The sequence below is a fragment of the Misgurnus anguillicaudatus genome, chromosome 7 (assembly GCF_027580225.2).
Source record: "Misgurnus anguillicaudatus chromosome 7, ASM2758022v2, whole genome shotgun sequence".
Classification (NCBI taxonomy): Eukaryota; Metazoa; Chordata; class Actinopteri; order Cypriniformes; family Cobitidae; genus Misgurnus; species Misgurnus anguillicaudatus.
This window is the reverse complement of record NC_073343.2, coordinates 28,500,291-28,521,073: the sequence shown is the minus strand read 5'-3', so window position 1 is coordinate 28,521,073 and position 20,783 is coordinate 28,500,291. Positions and strand designations below refer to the sequence as shown.

General features: G+C 39.1%; 1 protein-coding gene across 1 annotated transcript in view; it reads right to left on the bottom strand.

The window, feature by feature from the left end:
* The window catches only part of ush2a (Usher syndrome 2A (autosomal recessive, mild)), a 328,621-nt gene that overhangs the window by 220,983 nt on the left and 86,855 nt on the right, over positions 1-20,783 (bottom strand). Inside the window, 2 exon segments of the mRNA XM_055171788.2 lie at positions 2,265-2,395; positions 13,709-13,939. Of these exon segments, the coding sequence (XP_055027763.2) occupies positions 2,265-2,395; positions 13,709-13,939 (362 nt within the window).

The window sequence follows — 20,783 nt, the reverse complement described above, 5'->3', positions numbered from 1 at the left end:
AAACAAACACTTCCCACGCGAGCTGGAACTTCTTCAAAAACAACCTTTAACCACGCATTCCTAATGTTATGTTCTGAGCCTCCGTTATCCAGCGTCTGTGTTCTTCCCATAGACGGTTCTTCCACAACCGAAAACTGAAACTTCGTTTCCATGGTACTCTATCATAACAGATCACCCCGATAAAAATAAAAAATTATTTAAAAGTCATTTTGGTTACATTTGCCAATCTTTAAAGACATGTTTACTGATTGTTGAAACACACGTGTCACGCGAAGCTGTGGGCGGGGCTACAAAAGTGGTCGTTGTATTTGGCTTTGGGGAGGTGCTTCAATTCTACTTTGACGTCATATTTCTCTGAATTCCTCACTCGGTCGTAATACTGGCTTGGTGCCAAAAACTGTTATATTTCAGTAGCACGGACGTTTTCAGTTCTGAAACTTGCAGGATGATCATTTAAGTATGATGACCTCTTATGTAACAAATTATCAAGTTAAAATTGAGTATCTGATTCACCGCTCCTTTAAATTAAGATGCTTTTTCTTGATGAGCAAAATGACACCAAGAAAATAGGTCTAGTTTTTAGACCAAAAATGTCAAATTTAAGTGATTTTGTGCATAAAACAAGCAAAAAAAAATCTGCCAATGGGGTAACCAAAAAAATCTTGAACATTTTTCTTAAACACTAAATTCAAGAAAAATTATCTTGCCCCATTGGCAGATTTTTTTGCTTGTTTTATGCACAAAATCACTTAAATTTGATATTTGTGGTCTATAAACTAGACTTATTTTCTTGGGTCGTTTTGCTCATCAAGAAAAAGCATCTGAATGTAAGAATTTTTAGATATTTTTACTGAAAACAAGACAAAAATAGAAAACAATTTTTTTTTGAAAATCATTTTTTACAGTGTGTGCTCTCTAAATTCTTTCTCAGATTTCTGTTTTTGCAGTGTATTCACTATCATTGTATTAAAAGGAGGAAATTATGCTATATTTATGCTGTGCTTGACTGAAGAACTGAATGTTGCTACAGGTTTTTAAAGACACTCGAGTTTTTTTATTAAAAGCTAAACTGTTGCTGAACATCTAAGCTTGGGAGTCCTAATGACTAAACCCCAAATGTTTAGTCGCAGCATTCATCACTTTAAAAAACACTGCTAGAGGATATTTACACCGCAAATCATCTACTTGCATTAATTTATTGCTAATTACACTAAATGAATAATCAATTAGGTCCTTTTCTGAGGCATTTTTTCCTGATAAAACACAAATATACTTGAGAAATTGATTGCAATTACAACTTAAAAAAAGAAAGCAAACATGTATAGAATGCTAAAGATCCTTTAACGATTAAATTAATGGCCAATGGAAAACAGCAGGCACGGTAAAAAGATAAGAATTTACGTACTAATACTCCAATTAGTTCATTAAAGATTTGTTCCACAACCGTCCCGTGTAAGCTGCTATAGGGTTTAGTGACAGAGTGTGCGTCATTAACACAGTGTGCAACATACTCTTGCTTAATAGCCCTTGAGTTTGTTTAAGATGAAATGGGTGCCGTCCGTGGCGCTAAAGCAACTAATCATGCCCACGGGCCTCGGAGAAACCCTCTTTCCTAACTCTACGTCTGGAAAACACTCATCAACCGGTTATCTCCAATAAGGAGACATTGGAAAAAGCTGCATCATTTGTGACAGCCTTTACAGGAACTAAATATGCTTTCATGAGACAGTGTTTCATAAAATGCTCATTAATTTCATCATTAGAAAATAGTGTGTGGGGAAGCATACCAGTTTCCTGTGTCACGCTCAATTAGCATCCCATGGTGCTAATCCCATTAGAATTGTTGAATTCGTTAATGAGGGAACTAATGGGCACGCTATCAGGGGACATTAATTGGCCATGACACCACTTTTAGTTATAATTATCAAACTACCTCGACAAAATGTGTTTACGAATGCAAAACCGTCCACATTCGGCAATGCCACTTATTGGTGGGGAGAGATTCTCGGTGGTCTCCTGGATGCTAATCTTTCATCATTGCTTTCATCATCATAGTCACAGCAGCGACCCGGCATGCTAGTACTGCGATGTGGCGTAATTAGCATGCTATTGCCACTCGATATCTGCGGGTAACAAGTTAATTGCTCTCAAACACTCTCTAGCTAAAGTATATAAACCAATTAGTCTATAGTTCATCAAATGCACAAAAGTCTTTCTTTATAAACCATCTTTGCAGCACAAATAAAAACATGGCCGTGATGTACCTGCGGGTCGAAGAGGAAGTATGGACGGCCTTTGTGTATTTGCAGAGCGACATACTCCTCCTGCTCTCCGGGTGAAACTGCGAATAGGATCAGTCCCTCCTCCGCTCGTGTCCGGAAACTCAACTGCAAACCTGGACAGAGTGTGAACACATTTCACATCGTAAGCCTAATCGAATAAGGGTCTTATCTTGTCATACAAATGAATGTCTTAGTCTCAGTTTATTGTTTAAAATGGTCTGCAAGAGTGCTTTTACATATGTAATGCGTGACCTTTCGACGTGCTTCCACCACATCCCATAGATCCTCTATTGGGTTGAGATCTGGTGACTGTGGGGGCCATTTTAGTACAGTGAACTCATTGTCATGTTCAAGAAACCAATTTGAAATGATTCGAGCTTTGTGACATGGTGCATTATCCTGCTGGAAGTAGCCATCAGAGGATCGGTACATGGTGGTCATAAAGGGACGGACATGGTCAGAAACAATGCTCAGGTAGGCCGTGGCATTTAAACGATGCCCAATTGGCCTAAAGTGTGCCAAGAAAACATCCCCAACACCAGCATGCACAATGGTAACAAGTCATGATGGATCCATGTGCTCATTCTGTTTACGCCAAATTCTGACTCTACCATCTGAATGTCTCAACAGAAATCGAGACTCATCAGACCAGGCAACATTTTTCCAGTCTTCAACTGTCCAATTTTGGTGAGCTCGTGCAAATTGTAGCCTCTTTTTCCTATTTGTAGTGGAGATGAGTGGTACCCGGTGGGGTCTTCTGCTGTTGTAGCCCATTCGCCATAAGGTTGTGCGTGTTGTGGCTTCACAAATGCTTTGCTGCATACCTCGATTGAAACGAGTGGTTATTTCATTCAAAGTTGCTCTTCTATCAGCTTGAATCAGTCGGCACATTCTCCTCTGACCTCTAGCATCAACAAGGCATTTTCGCCCACATGACTGCTGCTTTTCACACCATTCTTTGTAAACCCTAGAAATGCGTGAAAATCCCAGTAACTGAGCAGATTGTGAAATACTCAGACCAGCCCGTCTGCAACCAAGAGCCATGCAACGCTCAAATTGTTAAAATCACCTTTCTTTCCCATTCTGACATTCAGATTGTCTTGACCAGGACCACAACCCTAAATGCATTGAAGCAACTACCATATGATTGGTTGATTAGATAATTGCATTAATGAGAAATTTAACAGGTGTTCCTAATAATCCTTTAGGTGAGTGTATCATGTCAATATTTGGTGGTTTAAATGCCCATTCAAAGACTCTGTTAGCATGAGTATAGACTGATATTTATTGTTAATAAATGCATTCTCTAAAAAAAATATATTTCAAGTTTTGACTGCGAATGTCACATCTATTATCCTGGAATTGCATATGTGCATCACAGTCATATTCATAAGAATGCATAAACAAATGACAAATAAAATGCCTAGAAGTGTGAGAAAGTCTACTTTGATTTTATTAACAGTTGCTGTATCTATGTGTGTGTGTGTGTGTCTGTATTGCTGGTGAGAACAAAACATTCAGCACTGTCTGAAGGGTCCCATTGTGTCTTAGTAGTTCTACCCTTGATAGATTCAATCCCACAAGAATCCTGCTTAAAAATCTCTGAAACTGTTTTGTGTGAAACCTTTCACCATCTGACCTAAAATCAGATGTAAAAATACCTTTGAAGTCATATCCCTTTTTCAATACAAGTTCATTAATATGTTGAAAGCTGTGACTAGAAACCTGCATTAATACAGGCTTCTTAGATTAAAAAGATTCCACTTAATCTATCATTGAATCTCCAGTGGATTGAAGTCTGGTTGACCAAATATAGAGCAGCAAGATGTTTCTTCAGACTTTAGATCTATACAACTGATAGGGGGATTATATCATCTGAATACCAACCCTACTTGACTCCCTGTGTGTAATGTGTAATGCGTGTAAATCCCGCCCACCCGTCAATCAGCAGGAGACGCTAGAACTAACAAACATCACTTCACGCAACAGCTTTGTTTAATTTCAAAACTCAACAATGGCACGAATGTTGAAAAAACATAGGTATGTATTAATTTGTCTAATTTAAGGTAAAAACTTAGTAGAATATTGAAAAATTATGGTGTTTAAAGCCGCTCTATGCATTTTGCGTTTTTGTCAAACAGTGACCCCTAGGGTCGCTGTAGAATACTTGCAACTGTCGTAATTTCCCACTCTAGTACTCCAAAGATAATGACCAGATAATGTTTCACAATTTCATACAAATATTAGGCTACTGCATAGTCTACTAAACTACAGATGATGGTAATAGGATAATAAGAAGTTTATTCCAAGTGTAGAGTGCGTATAACAATAAAGTACCGCGTTTGCTAGCTTATAACGTTTTTACATGATTGCAGCTAAATCACAAGTAAACATTACAAAATGCCATGACAAAGTTAATTGTGTATGTTGCATTATTTCATAACATTGTTCGTTATAATGTCACTATACATGATTATTGCTATTTATCATAATAGTTTGCAAATTGTGCATGTTTACACTATTTACATCCTGTAGGCTTATTTATGTCCTGATAATTATGTGAGATATTGACAACTGTTGTCATGATAATCGCATGACATACTACAAGCAAGCGTAACAACATACAACATAGACCGCAAACAAGTTTACAAATGAGAGATTTACTTACTAGTCCATCAACAAGATCGCCAGATCAGCATCCCATCCAGTGCTGTCTTTTAGCTCACGCCAACGAGTAAAAACCTGACCGAGTGGGACTCTTGTCCGGTTCCTAACGCGGTCAGATTCTCTTTTCCTACTCACTTCCGAACGCGCTTTCTTAACTTTTAAATCGTTTAGCCTCACGTCTCAAATTCGCGCGTGCAGTTGTTGTTATGGGCTTGGTCGACTTCGTGCGGCGCTGCGGGAGCCGGCAGCCAGATGACGTCAAGGTGCCGTCTCAGATCATTCTCGCGGTACTTTGGCGTCGTCTGGCGGTCGGTTCTTGCAGCGCCAAACGAAGTCGAACAAGCCTAACGTGTGTGACTTCGTTGCCGTAAAGCAAGACGTGATTCTCGCGAGATTTGTCAGGGGCGGTTCTCTCAAGCTTGCATTGCTGGTTTGGCTAGAGGCGTCCTCCCCGAGCTTCAACAGGAGGATGATTCGCCTTACTATGACTTTGTTTACCACCGAAATAACTTTGAAGCTGTTATATTAAGGTAAAATAACTGCATAGTGTGTCTTTAACTATAACAATGTGCTCCCAATGTACAGCCTACAGCTTAAAAAACAAACATATTTTCACTAATTAAACTCACATTCATCACGTATACACTCATCATATAAAAGCACCATTCCTAAAACATCATTCTGTTAAACACACAGAGCTCGTGCTGACCACAAAACCTCCATCTAGTCTCGGCTCTTTGGACGGTGGTGGGGGAGAACCTGGATCAGAAGTTGTAGGTTCAGCAAGCAGATCTCTCTGGGGTGATCAGCTATTTTTTGACAAGTGCTTCACATCCATCAGAACGTCTGGTCCATTACAGAAGAGGCTAAAGGGACATCTGTGGGATTTGAGATCCCCTCGGAGCGACGTTGGGCCGTGAGCACTGACAGCCCCGTCCTGAAAAGCTGTGGTCAGAGGTCTCTCAGGTGCAGGGCTGGTCTGAATGGGCTGATGAGGAATGAGATTCACCTCTGTGGGTCTCAAAACAAGTGCTAAGACATGGGAAAGATGTGAAGCACTTTTACACGAGGACTGTATCAGCACTTTCCTACATTTTGCTAGCCTATGTCCATATTTGGCTTTGGTGTGGTAATGTTATTCACACATATTAAAAAAAGAAGCATTTTTACTATGAGATTTACACAATTGTACATTTATATATGGAGTTTGATATAACAAATTATATTATTTTGAAGGAAAATCTTTTGGAAAAAATTAGAGACGAGGTAATAATTAGCCATATTTTGATAATGGGAATTAATGATAAACCAGTTTATTCAAAATCTTTCTTTGCCAAAAATCATCATATCAGCTATAAGTAAAACAAACAGGGCTATTTGGATTTAATCTGCTTAGTACATAACCCGAATAACTTCAGTCATGTTAGTATTATTGCGGCATTAATCAAGTTGTTGCGTATTAATGAGTTTTCAGGAAATGCTAATTACTGTCATAGATTCTGCAGCACCCCATTAAATATACAAATTACAGAATTAAAGAGCCAGAGCTTTTCATGATTAATCTTTAAATGGAGAAAAACTAATGATGTCTGTGCAAAGTTTCCCTCTACTTTCCACTGACTGAGGCCGTTTAACAATCAATCAAATTAATTAAGGAAAATAATTTGTATCATTTAACATTCTGTGCTACAATATCATGTAGTCTTTGAAAATTGCTTTATTCTCATGTATAACTGCCTCCAATTTTGAGGGATATTGTACATTTATTCACCACCACTCCATGCAAAAAGCTGGAAAATACACACTGAAAAAATTATTTATTGAATTTACTCATTTTTTAAGGTAAATGGTTGCAATCAATTTATTTAAGCTACATTTAAACAAAAATTGTATATTTTACTTTACTTTACTAATCTTTTTTGTTTAAGTGTAGCTTAAATAAATTGATTGCAACCACTTACCTTAAAAAAATGTATTAAATTCAATGAATAATTTTTTCAGTGCATTTAAATGATAAGTAAATAAAGGTTACAGATAATCTTAAGGCAATAGGAGCCACAATCATATGAAGAGTTTCGATGCAAAAGCCGCTTAACGCATGCATAAAAAATGCATAAAAAGCCTGTGTGCACTTACACTGTAAAAAAAGGAATCAACTTTAAAAAATACTTTCTCTCTTTAAATAAAAAATTTAAGTTGAATTGTTTAAAAATATTTTAGGTGTTATCAATTGAAGTAATTATTTTTCCACCTTAAATCTTTCCCCGCCAGCGTTTTAAAAAAAGCTGCCAGCCAGCGCTACAATTTTTCATGATTTTCACAAAAGATTATTGCCTTCCAGGAAATGTTCTTCTTTAAATATATAAACATACAATATATCAAATGAAAGAAAAGGCCCTCTGCTTTAAAAAAAAAAAAGTTTCATCCTACCTTCATTTGCTTTCTCTTTATCAAATATGGGTAGGTTTCTTTAACCTGATAAGGAACACTGTGCCGTACACGATACACCCCCTCCCTTGCACGTGAGGATGCATTAAGTCATTGTAACTTTGAAGCATTAAAGCTTCAAATTATACGGTCATGCGGCACATCGGGACAGACTTTCGGGATTCCATTAAGCGCGCAGACAAAGCATAATATGATTTTTAGCAGTCATAAAACTGTAATCTAGTTGTTAGTTACCTGACCTGGGCGGTGCCGATTTAGGATATTTACTTACCTTCAAAATCTTCCCTTTATCCGCTTCGGTGAAATTGTCCAAAACAAATTGTTCATAAATCCCTAAAAGTCCAAGGAAATGTAATATCCAAGCCTTTTAATCCAAAACGATTTGTTCATCTCACAATCTTGACGTTTCTGACCGAATTACGATATAAATAGTGTTTACAATTAGTTCACTAACAGACATTCGTTCGAATCTCACTTTTCAGTCACGATTTATAATGAATATATTCAGATGTCACATTTATTGTGCAACGTCTGAGGAACAAATACGCTCCCTTGTGGAATTTCAGCCGTTCAATAAGAGGCTACAAACATCAAATTTTGAGCAAAAGCTGGGATAAGAAGGACTTTTGATAGAGATCAGATTCAGAGCGATGGTCAAAACATACACGGACATACAGCTGTTTCCCCAGGGGCGATACTTCTGAGTTTGATAAGTTGCGCCAACTGGTGGATAATAGCGGTATTACGGATTGCCGGAAATACTTGTCATTGGCAGGGAAGTGTTTTCTCTTAATTGACAAGTTAACTCGTCAATGAGTGATTTTTTGCTTTTGGTCCGAACCAAATGAACCGAATTACAGATGTGAAAACACCCTTAGAGGGTTTTGCATCTGAACTCTTCATATATTTAATAAACATAGAACAGTACTTTAAAACAGTACAAATCATAGACTAAAAAAGATGTACGATGCCCATTCGCTCTCTTCCATTGTTGAAAAGTGAAGCCGCCAGTGTCCCGATATGGCGCTGACATCTTGGGTCTTGAGTCTGCACAGTAGCGATTTCGGGACCAGTCCTGCGCAGTAGTGAGCAGGAAGTAAAGCCATGAAATTAAGGCCCAGGCGTTGATCTCGCAGAATGCGCATATCACAGCTGTCAATCATGACGTCACACCAGTGTTTTTATAGCATTAAATAACTAACTAAAAACAAACTTATTTTTAAAACACAGCGTGATAAAAACTACAGTAAATTACAGAAACCAGCTTCGGAAAAAGATATTTGAAGTGTAATTAAATTGTTTAGTTGGTCTCAAGTCCCAATGAAAAAAATGGGGAGGCGGGGTTTATGACATATACTAGGACCAGTCGCTGGGGGTCGAACAAGACATTTTGGCTTCACTTTGCAGGGCTTGTGCGGCACGCTTGGTACGAACATACTAACTAAGGAAAGTAACAGGAACGCTGTTAAATATCAATGTGGATCAAAGTCAATTCACCTGAACTACGCTGCCTTTTAATCAAATTTTTTCTTTGATTTGCTACAAGTTGTATCCTTTAACAAAGTTATTTCGAGCACAAGATTAGATGACCATCGATTTCGCTTAATTTATTGCTTTGGCTAAATTTCAATAATACACAGAGTATTTGTCCCTGAGCATGCTATTTGTTCATTGCTTTTTGTGTCTGCCTCATTTCAACCATTGAGCAGAATGATTTATCCGGAACTCAGAGCTCGATAAAACCGACAGCTTATTTTCCAAAATGGAAATCTTTATGGTTTTCGAATGTTGCGTCACAACAACATTTGTGAGTTTAGCTTGCATGTTTACTGCTCTTGAAATAAAACCAAGACAAACTAAAAGTGCGTAAAGTATCAAAAATAAAGTCTGCTAAAAGGGGTGTTGTCATCCCGGTTTGTTCTTCGGTTCCCTTCATTAGTTGGTGGCCATTTATAATCCCAGCAGGCCCAAGGACGAGCTCACCACTTTGACTGCAGCCATTGATCAATTAGGGAGTGAGCTGAACTCAACTCAGGGCTTGATTTATAAAGATTTATCCGTTTGTCATTATTTAAGGAAAAAAACTGGAAATTGCAGTGCTAAATGTTAATAGAGTTAGAGGGGGAAATGGCCATTCATTTCCTGAAATTGCAAGGTCACAAAGGGTCACCCATTTATATGCACGATCCTTAAGGAGGCAATTTAATGTCCCAGACTTCTAAAGGAGGATCTACTAATTGCCTCGTTTTAATATAAATAAAGTCCGATTTCCCAGATATCTCAGAGCATGTGTCCAACAAAAAAGGGCTCGCGACATGACATGGTTTCATGTCAGTCTGTGCGTTATGGAGAGGGAGGTTATATACGAAAAAGTGAGGTGGAAATGAGTAAAGCAGCAGACCTGGAATCTAGAGGGCCCTAATTTGCCATAAACCATGTTCTCAACTGGTTTCATACAGATTTTTCACCAGACATCAAATTGTGACCCAGCATGGTCCCACAACCGTATACACTCACCTAAAGGATTATTAGGAACACCTGTTCAATTTCTTGTTAATGCAATTATCTAATCAACCAATCACATGGCAGTTGCTTCAATGCATTTAGGGCTGTGGTCCTGGTCAAGACAATCTGAATGTCAGAATGGGAAAGAAAGTTGATTTAAGCAATTTTGAGTGTGGCATGGTTGTTGGTGCCAGACGGGCCTGTCTGAGTATTTCACAATCTGCTCAGTTACTGGGACTTTCACGCACAACCATTTCTAGGGTTTACAAAGAATGGTGTGAAGATGGAAAAACATCCAGTATGGGGCAGTCCTGTGGGCGAAAATGCCTTGTTGATGCTTGAGGTCAGAGAAGAATGGGCCCACTGATTTAAGCTGATAAAAGAGCAACTTTTACTGAAATAACCACTCATTACAACTGAGGTATGCAGCAAAGCATTTGTGAAGCCACAACACGCACAACTTTGAGGCAGATGGGCTACAACAGCAGAAAACCCCACCGGGTACCACTCATCTCCACTACAAATAGGAAAAATAGGCTTCAATTTGAACAAGCTCACCAAAATTGGACAGTTGAAGACTGGAAAAATGTTGCCTGGTCTCGATCTCTGTTGAGACATTCAGATGTTAGAGTCAGAATTTGGCGTAAACAGAATGAGAACATGGATCCATCATGCCTTGTTAACACTGTGCAGGCTGGCGGTGGTGTAATGGTATGGGGGATGTTTTCTTGGCACACTTTAGGCCCCTTAGTGCCAATTGGGCATCGTTTAAATGCCACTGCCTACCTGAGCATTGTTTCTGACCATGTCCATCCCTTTATGACCACCATGTACCCATCCTCTGATCAAATCTCCATCAACTGCAAGATGCTATCCTATCAATACGGGCCAACATTTTTAAAGAATGCTTTCAGCACCTTGTTGAATCAATGCCACGTAGAATTAAGGCAGTTCTGAAGGCGAAAAGGGGTCAAACACAGTATTAGTATGGTGTTCCTAATAATCCTTTAGGTGAGTGTATTTACCAAAAGTAAAGATACATAAATTTAGGAGAACATCCCTTTTAAAACAGATCTCCATCTGATTTTTCATAACATTTATGCCATACACCGCACGTTACAGATGCTACAGAAAATAATCAGAGAAGAGGTCATCTGATGTTTGCCTCTGCTGTCACATCACACTGACCGACCTGATAAGTTAAAGCAACGCCTTCTGAGCATTTAACGCAATTAAAGCGCAAGTAATCTAAACAAATGGCAGGCTGAAGGATTTTTGCATTAGTAGATGAACCGGAACCTGTATTCATTTGGAACTCAATTCCCCAATTATGTTTGTAAACAAAAGTATAATTGCCCTTTGTCTAATCACGGAAGTCATTAATACATCGGGATGCAGAGGAGTGAGGAAAGGAGTGAGAGATGAATAAAGAGTGTTAGGGGCGGAGTTATGCGGTGGGAGTGGCCTGCCGGCTGCGAAAAGTGGAAATACTGTTTTGACTTTGTCTGGAACCAACACATAACACAAAGTCAATGTCAAAACATAATAGACCTTTCTCACAACGTCCGCATTTGTGACCGGAAATACGCAATCGTTGTGGTAATCTACCTCCTCCACAGTAAAGGCAATGTAAACAGCCATATCTGTTCCATTCATTCCCTGTTGATGGTGAAGTAAGACAGAAATGGATTCGGGCTATCCGGCAGGATGAAGGACCAAATTTTACCATAAAAAAGGTTAACTGATGATGATAGCATCCTACTAACATTATTGTTGCAAGCTACACACAAGACGTTCCCTTGGAAAATCATAGGCAGTAATTGAAGGTGGTACCATAATGCTTTATTCAAAGCGGACTATAATGTTTTAGTAAGGTAGTCTATATCATCTATAATATACATACATTGGGCCCTATTTTAACGATCTGAAACACAAGTGCGAAGCGCAAGTGTCTTTGTGGGTGGATCTTGGGCGCTGTTGCTATTTTCCCGGCGGGATAAATAACTCTTGCGCCTGCCGCAAATCAATAAGGGGTTGGTCTGAAGTAGGTTAATTTTTCATAGGTGTGGTTTGGGCGTAACGTCAAATAAACAAATCAGAACGTCATCCAACATTCCCTTTAAAAGCAAGTGCGCAAGTTCCATGGCGGTTTGCTATTATTATGACAGATTTACCAGGCGCACGCCAGGAGCGGTTTACAGCCGAGGAGACCCACGTTCTTGTAAGAGCAGTCAAAGACAGAGAAGTTGTTTTGTATGGGGATGGGAGAAACCCGCCCGAACCAGCGTCGGTTAAACAGGCGTGGGAGGAAATAGGCACAATTGTCTCATCAGCTGGCATCCCCAGGACGTTGCGCCGCAAGTGCTACAATGATATCAGGAGACGGGGGAATCCCAAGCTTGCCAGCATAAATCGGGCACACCGTGTAACGTGAGGTGGATCTGCCTCTACACAGGACCTAACTCCAGCAGAGGACATCGCTGCGTCCACCCTCACCGATGAAAGCCAAGAAACGCAAGCAGTCCAACCCCAAAGTACACTTACAAATCAAGTTCACATACATTAAGGTTTCTTTTGAAAACATTTTAATTATTATTTACATAAAATAAACGTAATACAGCCACACAACAAACTTATGAAAATATTTTAATCGTTATTTGCATGATAATTTTTTTAACGCAGCCACACAATAAATAAAAACTATCACCAGAATGCTCACCACAATGATTTCCCTTATCTCATGTGTTAATATTTTTTATTGTAACAATTTATGATTTGCAAAAATAACTGTTGCATCTGTGTAGATTAGATAAGCAAAGTGTGTGCGCGTTGTGCACGCTATACATTATGGTCAAGCATGTGCCCTTAAAATAGCATAATGAACAACGTGCAACGCGCCACTGACTTTAGACTATTTTTTTCTGGTCAGTGGCGCAATTGTTTTTTGAAACTATAGCATCAGGGATGGTTAGCGCTGGAACACGCCTCCTTTTTTGCGCTGAGCCACCCAGGGAGAGCAAGTTCATTCCCTAGTTTGCCGACGTGCGTCTGTGGAGGGAAAAACCTGCTGTGCACCGGTGCAAAATACGAATGATACATGTGTGACGAGCCAGCGCAACCTCACGTAATTGCGTAATGACTTTGAAAGGTCAAGTGTTACATATATGAAACGCACATTTGCAGACCATTTTAAACAGTAAACAGACACAAAAACATTACTTAGTATCATTCGATATACAACAACGTCGGAGCGGTCCTCTTTCTCTCACACATCTGTGACCTCTTGAAGTGATCACATATTACGTGAGGTCGCGCTGGTGCATCACAAGACGAGAAGTTGTGGTTTAAAAGTGCATTTTTTATTTTTCTTGCCAAAAATGACAATCGTTTCGCTAGATAAGACCCTTATGCCTCGTTTGAGATCGTTTAGAGTCCTTTGAAACTGCAATTTTAAACTGCATTAAAACTGTTAAGTGTTGGGGTCCATTAAAGTCCATTAAAATGAGAAAAAGCCTGGAATGTTTTCTTCAAAAAACATAATTTCTTCTGGACTGAACAAAGAAAGACATCAACATTTTGGATGACATGGTGGTGAGTAAATTATCTGGATTTTTTGTTAAGGAAATGGACTAATCCTTTAAGCTATACATTTAGCATATCATATAAGCTCGCCTGAGGAATCGAACCCATGACCTTGAAGTTGGCAGTGCAATGCACTACCAGCTGAGCTACAGGAACTTTACAGCATCTCTGAACTAATTTCTGAAATACCCAAATTGCATAAAAAAATCAATGAGACATCGTACCTGTGAAGTCAGTGTTGACCGGCAGCGTAGAACTGGGAAATCTGAAGTAGCCACTCCCTGTGAACCGTCTCCCCCTTATAACCTGACCCTGTGCGTCAGACAAAGACACATCTGTCCGCTCCACGTGGTACACAGGCGGAGGCCCGTTTGGTTCAGCCGGGGAATCCCAGGAAATCTTCATTGCGGTCAAATTCGACGGCTTCAACGCTGGGGCCTTCATACCTGTCGGAGCTATCGTTAGAGAAAAGAATGAAGAGATACGTGGAGATGTGTTGATGTGCGTTTATAGTCATCGCTCGGTTCCATACATGCAGCTGTAATGATCTAATGGGGCTCTCGTGTAGGTACAGAGGAGGTAAATTACCTCAGCCTGACACATCCTCTGTGCATTTAGCCCACTCTGCCTGTCAGGCCGTCCACACCGACAGCGCTAATAAAAATCCTCCATAGGGAACGAGCGTGTTGTCTTCCAAGGCCCATCATGGCGCGCGAGTCATAAATTACACTCAATCAATAGCACTTGAGTCTATATAATTGAAACTCTGATATCATTTCAAATCCCCCCCGCTGATTTAATAGGATTTGTGTGAAGTCTCGCTGGACGTTTATCGTTTTTGCCTTAAAACATAAGGTGGTAAAAGTGATGTGTGACTGACGTGGCATCCCGTGCCCTTAGGTAGCACAAATGTGATGATCTTTGAGGAGGATTCTGCCGGTGAGCACGTGTTTATTTCTTTGGGAATGAGTAAATTGTGAAGAACAGGTGAGAAAAATAATGTAATGTAATGCAAACAAATTAAATAAATACTATCTTTCTTTGTCTAACCTTTCGGTACAAAGACTGTCACTGGGATGGCACCTTTTCAAAAAGAAATCCAGTGTCCATTCTCACAAAATCTGTGTCCAGCATCAGAATTTAAAAAAAATGTGATTTTTTTTGCACATATAAGATTAAAGTCTGAACTTTTAGAGGATTTTTAACATATTTCCTATCAAATTATTAAATTTTTTTAGATTATCATTATCAAAAATTACCATTATCGCAACATGATATTACATTAAATATATGCATTTACAAACTCATGATTCAGTAATGAGAACAAAAAAGTTGTCTAGGTACTATGACAAACAAAATGTAAATTTTTATCTGGAGAAAAAAAATAAGAACTGCTTACCTGGTAGCCATCTTGAGTGTCACAGTCAATTATGTCCCTTCCAACAATTTTTTTTGAAAATTTTAGTTCCTTGAGGGCTTAAACAATGATGCGGAGGATGAGAAAATATTTCTTGGACACATTTATATTCCTTATTATTGTCTCTACATTTACCAATGATCACCAAATAGCACATGTTTCTTTACTGTAAATGTTTATAGTATAACATGCACTGAAGCTTTATTTTTTTATTATATATTTTCCATGTCACAGAACCCAAATCAAGTCATGGACACGTTGCGGTAATGAAAATTTCCCCTTAAATTTGGGAAAAAAAAACAAAATCGGTTCGTATTATGTCATTTGAAATGATGTGCAAAATAGTACATGAAGAGATTTTTGTAACTGTATGCTTCTTATTTTGTATTTACTTTTTTATCAAAATGTTACATGACACGTCATAAGTGTAATTTCACGAGAATTACCCATTTAGGTAGACATGACTTTAGTCTTGCATGACTGAAATAACTCCCCCGAAGGCGTTGCAAACATGGCCGCCTAGTGGCGTGACTCCCTAATAGGACTTTAAAATGATTACCTCAAAGGTACAAATTGGTACAAAATGTATTCATATATCTTTACTTAAATAATACATATTAGGACATTTTAAAAGGTAGTGACACCTTTTGTACCTTTATTTCTGAGAGTGTATTAGGTAGTATGCAGCTTTTAAAGAATATACTGCAGTCGGAACACTTCTTACTGAACCGTTTGTTTTATTAAATCGGCGCATTTAATGTTTTGACATGGTTCACAGCTCAGCAAAAAGGTTAATATTGCCGTCATCATCTTAATGACTAAGTCAAAGACAGACATGTCTCATGCCAGTTACAACCCAGCCTGAGTGTTTGCCGTTTTTATGCAGCCTGACGTTTTCTGTGCACTATAATACTTATTTCTCTAACAGGAAAAGTATTGATTTATGCATAATTGTCTAACCTTTTCGGGCGGGGGGAACACGTGCACGGTGTTTTTCGAGTCAATGCGATGTGTACAGGCAGGGTAGGCATGTTCTGCTTGTCTTTATGGATGTAATATACATAAAACATCAACCATCAACTCTTGATTAGCTGTTCACATTTCAACAAGATCAATAATGACAGCATGGTTCCCTTTTAAAATGCTAGAGGCTTTTGTCCCCGTCCGAGAGGGCATGTGCACTCAAAAGAGAATTATGATACCTTTTATATAGAAAAATATGACGTTGAAAGCCTTGTTTTTATTTTTTATTATGGTCAACATGGGTACTTGCACATACTGTAGCAGCTAAAAATGGAAAATAAGTACAACATATTTTTGATATTTTTTTTTATAAAAGATTTGGTTTGTTGTGGTCCTGGATGCTGTTTGATCGATACAGCTTTTCAGATGTGATAAAATAATAAATGTTTTAAAAGCTATGACACAACACCTGTTAAGACTGTACATGTATTTTTATTTTATGCTGTCATTTTCATAATGGGACTGTATCTTCTGAATGACGGATGGCACGGTGTGTTTTTCATTTTATTTCACCCGTTTTCTAAAATCAAGGTGTTAGTCATGATTAAAGGGTAGCAGACTGCACAACATCTCTAATAAAGTAAGCAATAATGTACGAGAAGCTGTGCTGTTTTTAGTGGAATAAGGCCCAATCCCATTTCTATGTCTTACCCCTTACCCCTACCCCTTAGTTTTGCACGTTCACGTGAGAGTAATGGCTATCCCAATTGGGCCTTACTCTCATGTGAACGTGCAAAACTAAGGGGTAGAGGTAAGGGGTAAGACATAGAAATGGGATTGGGCCCAAGTTCCGCTTGTAGGGCATTGTTGTCTGCAACCCCTTCAGCAGTGACTTAAGGGCCTGAAAACAGGAATTGGTTAGCGTTTTGGCAGTTGGTTTACATGACAATGGCGTTTTGGAGTCCCGAAAACACAAACATTTGAAAACGGGTTCCAAAGTGCACATTTTTAAAAATGACGTCTTTATCTTTTCCATGTAAACGGCAAAAACGCAAATTTGTGAAAGCATGCGCATTTTCACGTACACACCCAACAATGGCAGACTACTTGTTTTGTGTATGTGTTGCTAAAACGTTGAAGAAACAAACCAGCTTCTCAGGCTACTCCTTCGTCACCTCTCTTAGGGGTCGTGCACACCAAAGCTTTTACGCCCGCGGCAGGCGTATGTTTTCAATTTTTTCTAATGGAAGCTCGGCATTTCTTCCACGCTGAATACCGGCGCCCGGGGATTTTGGAAAAAACTTTGGATGAAAAGCACTGGCCTGGCATGCATTATATAGTATTTTTAATCGTTTTTGCAGTTCCATGTAAACGCGGATTGTTTTGACTACCTTTGTCGTGTACACATGAAGTTTTTACAAACGCAAAAAAAAAAACATACGTTTTTTGCTGGAAAAAATAGTCCCTGACTGAGTGTGAAAAGCAACAGAATAATTAAAGGGAAAATTCACCCACAAATGAAAATAATGTAATTAATGACTAACCCTCATGTCATTCCAAACTCATCATTCATCTTTGGAACACAGTTTAAGATGTTTTATATTTAGTCCGAGAGCTTGTTGACCCTTCATTGAAAATCTACTTACGGTATACTGTCCATGTCCAGAAAGGTAATAAAAACATCATCAAAGTAGTTCATGTGACATCAGTGGGTCAGTTAGAATGTGTTGAAGCATCGAAAATACATTTTGGTCCAAAAATAGCAAAAAATACGACTTTATTCAGCATTGTCTTTTCTTCCAGTTCTGTTGTGAACCGCGTGCACGTGACTGAAGTCACGTGACTGCAGTGACGCGGCTGACGTGTTATGTGGTGCGCCCCTTTTTTGTGTGCCCTAGGTTCGTTTACAGTCTAAGGGAGACGCAAGCTGTAAGTTTGGAAAAAAAAACTTTGCAAACATGTCTGAGGATAACACGTAAGCCATGTGACTTCAGTCACGTGCACGTGGTGAACAACAGAACCGGAAGAGAAGACAATGCTGTAATTTTTGTTATTTTTGGACCAAATTGTATTTTCGATGCTTCAACACATTCTAACTGATGCACTGATGTCACATGGACTATTTTGATGATGTTTTTATTACCTTTCTGAACATTTTATTACCTTTTTTAATGAAGGGTCAGCAAGCTCTTGGACTAAATATAAAACTTCCTAAACTGTGTTTCCGAAGATGAACAGAGGTCTTACGAGTTTGGAACGACATGAGGGTGAGTCATTAATGACATTATTTTCATTTTTGGGTGAACTATCCCTTTAACATGTTATGCAGTGATACATGGAATTGTTGGGTGTAGAGGTCACAGGTGTGTTTTATTGTAAATTAGAATCAAGGACTGGAACTATCCAGTTTATACATTTTTAATACATTTTTTTTACCTATATTAACCTTGTAATCGCAATGATTTTGCCTCTCTTACTGTGCATGCCCAATCCGCTGATCTTTTTCACATTCTGCTTTGATGATTAATGCTATTTTAATTGATTATATACAACCAAACCCCAGACCGCAAACAGGAACAAAATATTGTTCTTGCTGAAATCGTGCAGGTCTGTTCAATGGAAATTGGCATTTCTGTGCAGATAAATCAAAAACAATTAAATTTTGCCTCAAAGAATTTGCATTAAGAGACAAAGCACCCAAATGATTAAAAACAAATGCTAGTGTTTACTTTCATGGTCATATTCTATATTCATCTTCACAGTTTAACTATTCTATGCTATAAAAATATGAATAACTTAACCATCTTTCCGTTCTTTTTAGTGGTGCGATATTTAAAGCAATTTGATGTCATTTCACTCAGAGAAAGCAGATGTTGACTTCTCAGTTTGAACAGATGGTAATTCTGTCTAATAGTGCATTGATGTAATAGTGATGTGCATTGTGTATACAGACAGTCATAAAACGGAGGTAAGACTCAAATAAATTGCCATCATCAACATTAAATCCTGGCAGAGGAGTGGAGAAAACAAGGCTTGAGGGAGACATAGTCTTGAGTGGCCTAGACAACAGGTTGTGTTGAATCAGTCAGCGTGCTGTTTGTGCAGTCATACAAGAGATGTTTAAATATGTTAAGTAAGGGATAACGTACAGCCAGACGGTTGTTACTGCTGAATAAATCCCGACAGGGTAATTAGGTCTTGTATCACCCTGAAAGTTTTTTCTGTGATATCACACGACAGACTGTACCTTATATTGCTCATTACACGGTTGCTTATTGATTTATGTTGTTAGCTCATTTGTAAGAAATGCAAACCCGAAAAATTAAAACAAATTAAAAAGTAAAAGAATATAAAACCTCAGAATGTCACCACTGACCAATCAGAATGAAGCGTTTCTTAAGTGCCGTATAATCAAGTGCCGGGGGAATTCGTTTTTTTTGTAGGTCAACCCGGAAGTTAGCGGGACACTGGTTCCTTCACCAAAGAGCCCATCTATTTTTTTCTGATAGACTTTTGGATTATCACAAAAACGAAACTCAGTGTTAACCCCTTCAGACCTGATTTTCTCTTCAGGCCTTATTTTGATTGGTTGATCAGCATTTTTATTAGGGATGCACAATATATCGGCCGACATATCGTTATCGGCCGATAACTGCTTATTTTTAATATTATCGGTTATCGGTCTGATAGCAAAATTAAGACGATAAATGAAAGCCGATAAATTATGGATTATTTTGGTTTGCACGAAGATGACACGAGTTGCGGGCTTAAGAAGAGTATGCTAGTCTAGCGCAAAGACAAGATGTCCGCGGTCTGCGAGTTTTTCATTGTGAAAATAATATGAATATTTATCGGCCTATAGATATCGGTTATCGCCCCCAAATATAAAGAGTTATCGGTATCGGCCAAAAGTTCCATATCGGTGCATCCCTAATTTTTATTGGTTTGAACCTCAAAACTGTCACAGTTGTCAAACTGTGTTTCTGTCATGTGTGTGTTTTCAGTGCTGATCACCTTCACCTGGACTCATTAGTTTAATTACCGGCCTCATGTCACCAGCTGTTTCCCATCACCATTTGTATTTAAGCCTGGTTTGTTTAGTGTCGGTCACGGAGTCCTTGTTTAATGTCACACTGCCTTCCTGGGTTATGTTCGTGTCATGTTTGGATTGTTTTATGTATGGATTTTGACCCTTTCCCCGTATGTATTACAATTGTGGATTACTTACAAATAAAACTGCACTTGGATCTTACCTGCTTTGTGAGTGTGTCGTGACAGAAGGACTCCGTCAAACTAAGATCCAGCAGTATCTCGCGTTCCAGTATGCCTCTCACAAGTTCCAGTATGCCTCAATACAACTGTGAGAGGGTTCAAGTTCATCCTCCGTCCTCAGAGGAGGAGTGGAGAAGAAGACGGAGGAATTTGGCTCTCCTCCGTCAGCGGGGTGAACCTATAAAGAGTTTTGCTCAGTTGTTCTGGTCTTCTGCTTCCAGTTTGGGACTTAACATCGTGGAACAGAAAGGCTGGCTCAATCACTGCTTGGACGATCCTCTACCTAAGTGGGAGATAGACGGACTGGAGATACTGGACTTCTGGGCTTTTATCAGCTATCTGCACAACCGCAGTTATAAGAATTTGTGGGAGCTCCCTGACAAGAAGCCCGCTGCACCAGCATGGAGGACTGATATGCCGCCTGAGCCAGTAATCGTTCAGCCACCGCGTCATCCACGTAATCACAGGAGGAGGAGGAGGCCAGCATTGCCTGTTACATCCTGCCCACTTCACAAGTTGGCTGCCACACCCGAGCCTGTTCCCAAAATGGCCGCCACCAACGCAGCATCTGTTCCTAAGAGGGCTGTCTACAGGTTTGTATCTGCTTTTGAGACTACCACTGTTATAGCTGCACCTGTTTTCCAGAT